Genomic DNA, 12736 nt, shown 5'->3' with positions numbered 1-12736 from the left:
TAAAAATTTCATTTTAACATCATCTGGGTGGTTCTGAGAATGGAGCTATACAAATCTCTTGAAAATTGTACCAGTGGTCCTAGCCCTTGAAGAAGTATCAAGAGAGTCATACACTCACTGAAAACAATGAATGGTGATCTGAAAAATAGAAGAAATTACATTTTTACAGCAGGTTTTTCCTCAGAAGAAGAAAATGCAGATAAAATGTTCCTCATACTTTCACAATTAGTCAAAACAAACATTAACATATCAGCCCGACAATTCAAAATTCTGAAAATCAAAGTTGCAGAGGCATACACTTTTTCCCATACTTATCAATAATCTTCCCATCCTTATCTGAAATATTAGGACTGGAGTTAAATAAGTGTTTAACAGCAGAAGGATTAACTAAAGCTACTGCTGGATCAGGTTTGGAAAGAGTGTATAAAAACTTAAAAAAAAAGATTTGCCTTTTTAGGTACATCTGTCTGACTGTCAGGAAAACTGCAAACAGTAACACACTCACATCCTCCAAAGCTGATAGAATTGGAGGTATAGGTACAGCTTCTGGAAATTCCTTCAGTAACAGCTCATAGAATTTTCTGAAAGACTAAAAAAACCCAGTGTTCACCCACTGAAAACAATGGCACACTTTAGAAATATTTTCATTTGTTTAGAGCTCCCTTGTGCCTGGGTTGGGGACACTTGCAACTATAAGACCTTGGATTGCTTCCAAAACAATCTGTGCACCTACAAAGCTGATATATATATATATATATATATATATATATATATATATATATATATATATGTATATGTGTGTGTGTGTGTGTGTGTATGTATGTATATATATATATATATATATATATATATATATATATATATATATATATATATATGCACACATATATATATACACACACACACACACACACACGATAGTTTTTTTTTTTTTTCCAGTGGCTCTATCTCAGTGCTATTTAACAGTTCTGTGCTGTATTTATTGATCTTGTTGAATTTATCACTGTTTTTCTGCCTGCACTTGTTAAAGAAACACCATCTGTTTGTTAATGCATCAGCCTTAGGTCATTTTAACAGCATTTTGATATTTTCTAACATTGTCTGATACTGCAAAGGCTGTTCTGAGTTTGCCAAAATATTTCTGTTTTGCAAAGCTTTTCTGTGTTTGTGGAAGTTATAAGTTTGCACACATTTCTCTGTATTTGGGAACATTTCTCAGAGTTTGTGAACTTATTTCCAAGGATTCCTAATACTGAAGGATGTCTGTTTTTTGCTGTAAAGCATTTGTTGCTGCACCTGACCTCAAAGTCAGTTCATTTTACAATAAGATGGTTTTATTCTGCAGTCTGGTAGGAGCAGAGGCCTGATTCCACCCATCTAATTTGGAAACTGCTGGTGGAAGGCTTACTGTTTGTTTATCGAACTGGCCTGAGAGCTTAACTGTGTAAAAATCTTTCATCCTGCTGGTATAAAAGCCTCATATTTGTGCATCTTGCAAACATGGTTACCTGTGCCTTGTATATTAAGCAAACCTCTCCACTTTAAAATCATCTATACGAAACACTCTTCATAGACTCCCACTGTTCATCGCTACTCAAAGAGCTGACAGTTTGTAGAGAGAGCAAAACCACTCCAGGTCATTTAACAGTATACTACTAAACACACTCACTTAGACCTTTAAGTGGCTCTCCCCTACTCTTTCTCATCTACTAAGGATCTGGCATAATGGGTAGGCTCTTCCCTGTCATCTCTGTTTCTACCCTGGTGGATATGGGCATCCTGAGGCAGTGTAGTAACTGCCTCATGGTCACTGATAACCATTTCATTTTATAACATAGAAACACAGTGTGTGAGAGATGTAGATACACAATGTCATTGGGGGCAAAGCTCTCACATGCATGCACAAAAAATACAAACCAGTTTGTCAGCATTAAACTCAAAGCACTCACTACCAACACTAAGGAACAAACACATACACCCACATATGCGGAGGTGCTCACTTATAATCTATCCAAACCTCCAAGACATCCTAATAGCATCTCCAGTGGCCCCGTGCACACTCAAAAAAGACAACACCACACACAACACACTACTCTGAAAAATAATAGTAGCCCTGCTGTTACACATTCCATGGACCTGAACCTTATTTGTGACTCTTAACAGAACTTGCTGGAGAGACAGATTCATATCCCAAAGGCTACCTCATCTATGGAGTAAACTTCCCCTCTTTGTAAAACAAAGCCTGCCCTCCCCCCTTCAAAAAGAATTTGGGTAAATGGATGGGGAGCTGTAAATTCACTCCCAAGGTACTGCCAATGTCCACTATGGACAGAGGTAGTCTGTAAAATAACTCAGGGCTCCAACACCTAAGGCCCCAACCCTGATACTACATCATCCCATATCTGGGGAATTAAGATACAATACTGTCATATCCTTGGTATAATTGGCTGGGCTTATGAAGGCTCTTGTGCCATTAGCCTAGTAATCACCTATGAATTCATAAACCTATAAGAAGGAGAACCTTCCACCGTGAGAGTCAGAAAATGAGCTCTCCTCTGAGACTGAATCAGAAATCTGAGGAGAAAACCCTGAATCTCTCCCTTCATCCTCCTGTTTAGATTCAGAACCTTGAATCTCTTCCATCTTTCTTTTACCAGAAACTACTTCTTTCTAAGAAGGACTAATGACTTGAATTAAGCCCTGAGCCAAGCCCAGTAAACTATTCCTGTCTAGGGAAATTTGAGGAGGAGTAAATACATGCTTAGTTTTCTGTTGCTGTTTGACAGGAAAATGGGTCCAGCAGTGTTATTAATGGTAGCAGCAGCTTCCCCAGGGATGGGCACAACATTCTTACAAAACAGGGATGTCTTCCCTGTTCCCTCTTCCAGGACTGACAACAGTGACTCTCCCTTGCTCACTGAGGTAACACAAACAGCCACAGAGGATGTGGTTAACCTCCCAGTCTATAGATGCTGTAGAAGTTACACAAAAGGGATCCAGGATAAAAGATGAGTGGTCTGAGGTACAACAAATGGCCACAGCAGAGTCACCCACCTGAAGTTGAGTCAAACTGCTAAACTGCTGTGATGGCAAAAGTTGTTCATTTAACTTTATCTTTTCATGGCTGGAAGAAGAACCGACCATGAGACCGACAGACTGTTACATTGTCAAGTCAAAAATGCTGTCTCTTTCTTGTGGAAAACAAGCAGCAAATACCAGTAACAATGAAAAGTCTTTAAAAATCACTTTTTCACAGACAAAACACAGTAAAAAGTACTTTAAAACACTTTGCCAGCCCTACAATGTAAAATAAACACAATTTCGGCACAGAAAAATTATTTTAAACAACTTTTAAACTGACATGAAAAAAGTGTTCCTGTTTAAAAGTACAGTAGAGTCTTGTGTCAACCCATTAAAACACACACTCTTAACTTCAAAATAACTTTCCTTAAGAAGAAAGTATTTATAATAAATAAAAATTATTGAATAAAAGTTTTTTTTTTCTCAAAGGGAACTTATCTGCTTAGCAAAAAAACATCATAAGCCAAATGTCATTTCTCAAAAGCCACAGAAGAGCATACTTTTTGATGATAGTAAAAGTCTGAAGGGTTTGGCACCCAAACTTATCTACTGGTAAGCTCGAGCTGCCAGAAAGTTTGGGAGTGTGGAAGGTGCCCTGAAGCCTTAGAAGCTGACCGGCTGTTAGATCCTTGGCAGTATATAACCCAAATATCTAAGACTACTGCAGCAGTGATCAGTATGATTAACATCAACCATAGCAAGGCTAGCCACTCAGCAGTGTGAATATTGGCTCTAGATGGTGGTCACTGTTGAGATGACACCCCAACACCATGTTTCCAAAGTGGGTAAAAGGGGGATGTCGATAGACAAATACGTTGTTACCTTCATCAAGGCAGAAAACTCTGGCCATTCAGGAGTCCCCTTTCTCATAGACATAATATTTAATTAATCTACACATTTTAGTGAAAAAACGGAACGGAGTACTTATCTGCTCTCAAAGCCTAGCTACAAGCTGACTGTCAATACAGAAGACACTGAGTCGAGAAGTCTGACTGAATGCTTTAAAAGCAAAAAAGTTCAACATTTTGGTGCCCATACATCCAATTTATACCAGTCCTCATGCTTCAACAAATGTGGTGTGAGACAGAGGAGCCCAAATGCTTTAGTATACTGGTTGAATGTCCAAAATCCTTAGCAGGATACATGCCGTGTAGATTTTTACTGCAACAGTGATTTAATGATGAATATCAGCATGTCTTGTGCCCCATATTTTATACAACACTTCCAAAATATCAATCAGGCTTCAGTATTTTTGTTGCTATAAGCCTCACCTAGCATACTGCTGTTCTGCAATTATTAAATCCCCCAAACGTAATTTACTGCAGTTCAGGTGTGTTGGTGGAATTAACTCCTTCACTGTGACTCTGTTGCCATTCCATATAAGACTGAAAAAAGAAACATAAAACAAAGTCCATTATCAATATACATAGAAGAAAATCATATTTAGGTGTGAAAATTACTACACTCTCAAAGTACATGCAGATTATAGACCTTACCCAACAAAATGCAGTTGTGTAAGGTATTCATCACAGCAACAGATCCTCAAGGACAAGCCACTGTAACAACACTACACAAAAGGTGGGTTTACTCATCATTACTATCCCATTTTCAAGACAGATTTTTTTTTTTATTAGCAGCCATGTTCCCATGTGGTCTTGTATTTTGGAAGAAATTGGTATACTTACATATATGCATATGGCTATGTAGATTTTTTTTTTTTTTTTTTTTTTTTAGCAGACTTTCCCTTGGGAAAAAGTGTCAAAGAACTGAAAAGAGCAAATAACACTCTGTGCGTGTGTGCATGTGTGAATATATATATATATATGTGTGTGTGTGTGTGTGTGTGTGTGTGTGTGTGTGTGTGTGTATATATATATATATATATATATATATATGTGTGTGCATATACATATATATATATATATATATATATATATATATATATATATATATATATATATATATATATATATATATATATATATATATATAGATATATATATAGATATATATATATATATATATATATATATATATATATATATAATCCAACCAACAGCATGTAAAATGCAGCCAGACTGGATAAAAACTCCAAAGACCAACGATCAAAGGATGCACTTCACCTCAAGCAAATGCGAAAAATCCTTTTCAGCACTACAAAGTGCCTTGCATTTGTTTCACATAAAGTCAATCCACAGGAGACCAACAGATAATAAAACACCTTGTCTCATTTATTAAGGCAGAGGCTCAAACTAAAAATGACTATACAACAAACAAACATAACGGATAAGCGCTTTCAGGTTAGTACATCAACCCTTCATCAGATCCATAAAATAAAAAAGGCGCCAAAAACTTTTTAAAAGACTCTGTGCCAATGGCACATCAGTTAGTATGATCACGCCCATTTACCTCATGTCGAACCCGCCTTCTCAGCCTCCTTTTCCTTAATGCTGGCTGTATGGGAAAAGTAGTATTTAGCCCAGGTTTCAAATGTGCTTGTAGTTTGCCAATCCAATGCATTTCTTCCTGTTCAAGTCTGCTATTGATGTTACCCCCCCCCCCTTTTGGACATATAAACCACCTTCAAGGCCCTAAAAGCAAAACTATGGTTGGGATTAGCTCCAATGTGTTTTGCTAAGGGAGTTTTAAGATCTTTAAGTCTAATGTCACTAATGTGCTTAGAGAGTCTCTCCTTCATTTGTCTGATTGTTTTCCCTACATAAAATTGTTCCCATCTGGAGCATGTTGCTAGGTAGACCACGTTCCTCGTCGTACAGTCTGCATAAAAATTAGACACATATTTCTTCCTAGTAGTAGGGTGCACAAAACAATTGTCTGTGCAAATGAATTTGAACATTGTACATCTCCTACACGGAAAAGTACCTTTCCTTGCTAATTCAATACTTGGCACCAAACAGTTCTCTTTACATAAATATTTTTCAGATTACTGGTATTTCTGTAGCTAAAACTTGGTTCTTCACCCACTATTTCTCTACATTCATCATTGGATAACAGAATCTTCCAATTCCTCTTTATTATTTTACTCACTTCATCTGTATCTGTGGTATGTGTGAGAATGATTCGCGGTCTCTTTGAACCATTGCTGACTTGCCCATGTACTGCATTCTCCTGTTTACCTCGTAAGAATGGTCTAGCTTTACTCTCCCTTTCACTCATTACTTGTATTTTATTCATTACTTCCTTTTCTTTATATCCTCTCCTTTTTAGATGTTCACACATCTTATCCATCCTATTCTTGATCGTAGCATCATTCGAATGTATACGCGACATCCTTAAGAGCTGACTTCTCATAATACTCTTATAGGTACGTCTTGGATGCATACTATTCCTTGGCAGTATGTTATTTTTCCAGCATTCTTTCCTGACTAGACTGGTTTTTATGTCAATATCCTCGTTTTGCTGCATCCTTACATCCAAAAAATCCATTTGTCTCTCACTATAAGTCATTGTGAACTTTAGAAAGTTCGTACTACATTCCAAAAATGAGTGAAATTTTTCCAATTCCATAATGCTACCTTCCCATAAGATGCATATATCATCGACAAATCTCTGATACAGTCTAAGGTGTTTTTTTCATGGATTCTCTTGGTAAATCACTCATTCCTCCCATCGCCCCAACACTAAGTTCGCATAATTGTTGGCGCACGTGGTACCCATGGCCACTCCACAAACTTGAATATATAGTCCATCATTAAATAAAAAAACATTATTGCTGAGAATCATCTCCATTAGTTCACATACTACAGTAACTTGTCTCTCGGTAAAAGTACCTTTGTTTAGTAGAAATTCTTTCATATATCTTATTCCAAGCTCATTAGGAATACTTGTAAATAGATTCTTGATATCCATGCAAACCATTATTAAACACTTCTTTTCTTTCAGTGTGCCTATAAAATCACCAAGTTTCTCTAGAAAGGCCTGTGTGTCTTTAAGAACCGCTGGCGCATGCTCCAATTCTTTTTTGATGTAGTTCTCTACATATATGGAGGCCGGTTCCATTATCCACCACGCTTCTGCCACAATAGGTCTCATAGGTGGTTTTAAAGGGTCTTTATGTACCTTGGGGAGGCATTTGAACACCGGAATGATCAGATATTCAACTATTAAATAGTCAAGCACATCTCCAGTTATTACATTTCTTTCTTTAAGATCTTCCAGGCACCTATTCACTCTCCTTATTATCACTCCAACTTATTTTCTTTTCATCTTCCTGTAAGATTGGTCATCTCTTAGTGTATTCATTACCTCTTCAACGTATCTCTTTGTGTCCATCAACACTATTCCTCCTCCTTTGTCCGCAGGTCTGATCGTTAACTCCTTGTTTTTCTCCAATTCATCTAGAACCATCCTTTCTTTTCTGGTAACATTATAGAATTTCTTCTTACTATCACTTTGAACATACTCTATAACCTCTCTCTCACAAACATTAATAAATGTTTCTATAAGTCCATTGTTCTGAGGCACAAAGGTACTGGGCTTCTTAAATACTTCATTCTTCAGTTCATTGTTCTTATATATGTTCTTCAGCATCACATCTCTGCCAAAGTTCCTCAAGCTCAGTATGACTTCATTTTCCTCCATACCTCTAGTGGGTGTGAACTTCAATCCCTTATTCAAAATACTTAGATGTACATCACTTAATATGAAGGACGATAAATTAACAACCAGTGAGTCATTTTCTTTGTTGTCTATCTGTCCTCCGTATACGACCTTCTTCTTTTTCTCCCTCTGCTCAAAGACCTGGCTTCTTTTCTGCTTATTTCTCTTATTTTCAGTGGAAGTAATGGAAAACCCATACCTCTTGCGCCGTCCTTCGTTATAACTCCCATGTGATTGCCATCCGTTGCCAATGGATTATTAGCAGTAGATGTGGAACTCGGCCCAGTTTCTATATTCGATATGTCCCTTGTTGGTTCCATTTGTGAATGTGTACTATAAATATGTGTGTGTGTGTGTGTGTGTGTGTGTGTGTGTGTGTGTGTGTGTGTGTGTGTGTGTGTGTGTGTATATATATATATATATATATATATGTGTGTGTGTGTGTGTGTGTGTGTGTATATAAGCAGCATGAAGGTAAGTTGTTTTTTTTTTTTAAATTACATGGTCGACATTTCAAATGTCGATCATATGGTCTCGGCCATATGGTCTTCAGCATTCTGAAATATCAACCATGTGAAGTAGATCCATACAGATATATATATATATATATATATAGAGAGAGAGAGAGAGACAGACACAGACACACACACACACACACACACACACACACCACAGTTTTCTTCGCCCTTTTCAGTTCGTTGACGCCTTTTCCCAAGAGAAAGCCTGCAAAAAAAAAAAAGAGAGAGAGAGAGAAAAATCTGCTAAGTTAGACCATCTCTAATTTTAACAATTAAAATACTCTTTAACTTTGTTATCCACAAAATAAGAAAATGTAATTTAACAAAAATATAGTACAGTACATTAACAAATCCTGTAAACTGAGAAACAATTGTTACATTATAAAACCATAACATTAAACCTGCACAGTATAAAAAAAAACATGGAAGGGGAAAAAGCTTTACTATTGCAGTAATCTTTCTTACAGACTCACTGTTATGGAAAGCACCTTATATAATTGCACTAATGTCTTATAGAGGGTTACTGTAAGGCAAGAACCCCAAGTAGTACATAGTCACCCATGGAAGGTGGAGACAACAAGATGAGGTTTACAACAATGATACCATCTCTCTACACAGGACCAAGACATTTTTCCATCTGACAATTTCTTGGAATCCCTTATACATCAGGAATGCAAACACTTTATTGTACTTGATTTAAATTAGCAACTGAAACTGTTTTGCAGCATTAAAACTGAAACTGCATTTTCAAAAAGAACGGCTTGTTTTATGGTGTGTTAGGGGACATTCTGGAAAATGCAGTAGCTATTCTTCTGAGAGAAGTTTAATTACTGCCAATTTTTGAATGTCTGAGCACCACTGTCTCTCCCACGGTTATTTTCCGTTTGGTTATTTGTTTCTTTTGTTTTGCCCAACTGCTGTTTATTGCTATCCTTTTGCCTGAAATGCTGTGATCTGTGCCTCTGTGCACTGGATTAAGGCACTGTCCACTTGATTTGATGATTTATTTGAGTCTATTCTACATCAGGGAACTAAAATGCTATTGTACTTGATTTAGATTAACAATTTTAGGACGATCCCGGAAGCCATGGTAGCCATCGTTGTGAGAAGCAGTTATAATTTTTTTGAGTGCGGACCATCACTTGCTCTCTGGTTGGTTCTTTTGTTTTGCTTAATTCTTATCTGCATTTGTCATTTTGGCTGGACTGCACTGAGTTGCACCCTTTGTGTACCAGATTAAGACTTTCTCCACCTAATTTGATGATTTTTATGAGTCCTTTCCACATGAGGAAAGTAAATCTTTACTCCATTCGATTTAGTTCAGCAAGTTTAAGCTACTGAAACTGTTTCTAAAGTAATGTAACCATTTTTTGTAAAGAACAACTTGTTTAGCCAGACATTGCAGGCCATCATAGAAATTGTAACAGTTATTCTTGCAAGAGGAGGATAATTGCTGCCATTTTCTGAATGCCTAAGCGCTACTGTTTCCCTATAGTTGTTCTTTTGTTTTGCTTAAGTGTGATTTATTGTACAGTTTTTCGTAGAGATGTGCTCTGTGCTGCAATGACATACTTGCTAAATTTTTCATTTTTTTCCCTTCAGTTAGTACTACCAAAAGATCATTTGTTCCCTTAGCTGACAGATGGCTTGACTGTGCCAAGGGCAACATTACACTTACTTTCTCCTCGCTGCAGTGATTTGCTTCTAGCTGTGCTGGCTGCATCAGCACATTATACGTTGCTCTACTGGTACCACTAACATTATTCTAATAATACTTCACCAGCCCTCTCTTAACTTTTTTCTGAACTTAGCCAGCTAACAGTTAAACTACAGGATAATATGTGGGGCCAGCAAATGTATTTCCCTCCTCCTACTTGATATCTTCAGGCAGTGAACTAACTGCTTTATGCTCACTGAAAATAAACAGTTAATTATCACAGAAAGCTCTGCCTTTGAGAAGTGCAAATACATAGCTAATATGGAGGCATTCCTCTCACGATTAACAATACACAGTGGGCATCGCTTAATCACACCCTTCCTTCAACCACTGCTACAGTCTCATACATAACACACTAAAATGTCATACACTGATGCCATAAAGAAACCTTTGCCAAAGTTTCTAAGAATTTGTAAAATCAAGCATGAACGGAACTCCCTCAGCTCACCTACTCCATGCACACTTACATCAGTAAGTCACCAGTACCCTTTTGCTTACCATCAAATATTCATAAACTAGTTTCTGACTTCTTCTTTCAGCTTTTCCCGGTTAGGGGTCGCCACAGTAGAACAACGGTCAACAGAACAATTAGCAGTGGAGTTCTACGGTGTTGAGTTGCCAGCCGGGCACCCAACCTTCCACACAAGGCACATAGACGCACACACTCACACCTAGGGCCAATTTATAGTGTCTAATCCACCTACAGCATATCTTTGGTGTGTGGGAGGAAAGCAGAGCATCCAGAGGAAACCTACACGACCACAGGGAGGACATGCAGACTCTGCACAGAAGGCACCCCAGCCAAGAATCGAACCGGAGAACCTCTTGTTGTGAGGCAGCAACGCTAACCGCTGCACCCACAGTGGCCACCCCATAAACTAGCTTCTGACAAAATTGTTATATTGACTGGTGACTTAGTTGATAGACATACAGATTCCCCCACTCAACTGATTGGACTAGGACATGGATAATGTTAGTTCCCTATCTGGTGTCAGGAAAACAGACATTAAAAGGGACTTCCAAGACCTTTTGAAGAAAAAGTATGACTATGACATGGTAGTGGTCCATGTGGGAGTGAAGAACCAGGGGCACAACACCCTAAGGGGCATGCTGAGAGAGATAAGTCAGAATGTTCTGTGAATATAACGAAGGTAGGAAATAATCTGGTCCTTAACAGAATCATTCCTTTCTTCACCAAGAATGATGCCTATATATAAAAACAGGATAACTGGCTTTCATTCCAAGGGCTTCCAGTATGTATAAGTCAGGGATGAGATGATCTCTCATTCAATGGTTTCTGCATACCAACAAAAGCCTTTGCTGCACTCAAAGTGCCTTTTTAGGCACAGTTCACCTAAAGAACATCCCAACTTAGCAAATTCATCTAACCCTAAACTGGATGACATTACTGGGATATTCTCAATGCTAGTAATCTCAATAAAAAACTGTCCAGCCTTGAGGCATTTCTGCATCTGGAACATGTCCATTTAAATGCAGTTACACAAGCTTGGTATACATGTAAAGAAAGTACCCAATGGCATACTTGAGTTTTGTGGTACCATATCTTCACACCTGGTAGAAACTGCAGTAATGTTTCCATATTTGTCACAACTACATTTTACCTAGACTGATAACTAGAGACCCTTAAATTGAGCTCCTAAAACTTCAGTCTATCATGGAGAAGACATAGTTCCAACTTATATCTTGCTACAGAACCCTAGTAATGTTCTCAGCTGATGATGTCAGATTCCTGTCTTTTACAAGGCATTCCTGTAAGCAACAGCTTCATAATCTTAGGTCAATTCAGTTACCCACCATAGACTGGAGCAACTATACCTCTAATATGCAGTATGGCCAAATATTTTGCAAATTGATAAACAGGTACTCCCTGGATTAAATGCTTAGTGAACCACTAGAAACTAAAATATTCTTTTTTTTTTTAAACTTGAAATATCTTTGTTGAATTACCAGTTATGATGACATAGGCAATAACACATTTATACAAATGAAAACAAACCATACTGACATATTTTCAACTGAAACATTGTACAGCACATGTAATGTATACAGTCATTGTCAATCAAACATTACAGAACTCATTCAATTCCTGCCTTCCCTTAAACCTTATTTCTCCTCCAAAACATTATTCCATTTTTCTATGTCATTTGCTCCCACCCTTTTCTAAAGATCTCACTTCCAGTTCTTTTATCTCTGTTACTTGTTGTGTCTTTCGGCTTTTCCCGGTTAGGGGTCGCCACAGCGGAACTCTGGTCCGCTAATGATTGGCAGTAGATTTTTACGTGCTGAGTTGCCAGCCCTGACGCACAACCTTCCACAAAGATACGTCCATTCACGCATGTCTCTACACAGAAGACGCTCTTGCTGAGAATCAAACCGGACAACGGCTTACTGTGAGGCGACCACGCTACCGCAGCACATCTCTGTTACTATATTCACTAATTCTAATATGGTTAGTTTAGACTTTGCTTTCCATTTTCTAGTAAGTGCTTTTTAACAGCCACCAGAATTAAGTTCAGCAAGGCCTTGCTATATCTAGGCAATTCAGATTCTGTATCACAGCTCAAAAAATCTACTAACTCACTATATTCTCAAAACATATGTTTGAAATTCTAGCTTCTGCCCTAGATTCTACTAAAAACTCTACCAGTGCTGGTGTGTTACTTAAGATTCCCCTATTCCATTCTCTTTGCCTATACTCTGATATTAATCCTTGATAGGGAAGGCAGTCTCTAACCTGCAGTCCAAATTCATTCTTGGCCTCTTCCCATATTATTACTTT

The 12736-nt window shown here is 37.7% G+C and overlaps 1 protein-coding gene across 3 annotated transcripts in view; it reads right to left on the bottom strand.

Moving 5' to 3' along the window:
- TEX14 (testis expressed 14, intercellular bridge forming factor) overlaps window positions 1-12736 on the bottom strand; it is a 3435352-nt gene that overhangs the window by 2779643 nt on the left and 642973 nt on the right. For all 3 annotated transcript variants that reach the window (XM_044054283.1, XM_044054282.1, XM_044054281.1), the window contains one exon: window positions 4353-4466. In XM_044054283.1, coding sequence (XP_043910218.1) covers window positions 4353-4466 — 114 coding nt within the window. The remainder of the gene's footprint in view (window positions 1-4352; window positions 4467-12736) is intronic.

This window comes from Protopterus annectens, chromosome 13.part0 (assembly GCF_019279795.1).
Source record: "Protopterus annectens isolate FY-2018-M chromosome 13.part0, PAN1.0, whole genome shotgun sequence".
NCBI classification, from domain to species: domain Eukaryota; kingdom Metazoa; phylum Chordata; order Ceratodontiformes; family Protopteridae; genus Protopterus; species Protopterus annectens.
This window is presented reverse-complemented; position numbering and strand designations above follow the sequence as displayed.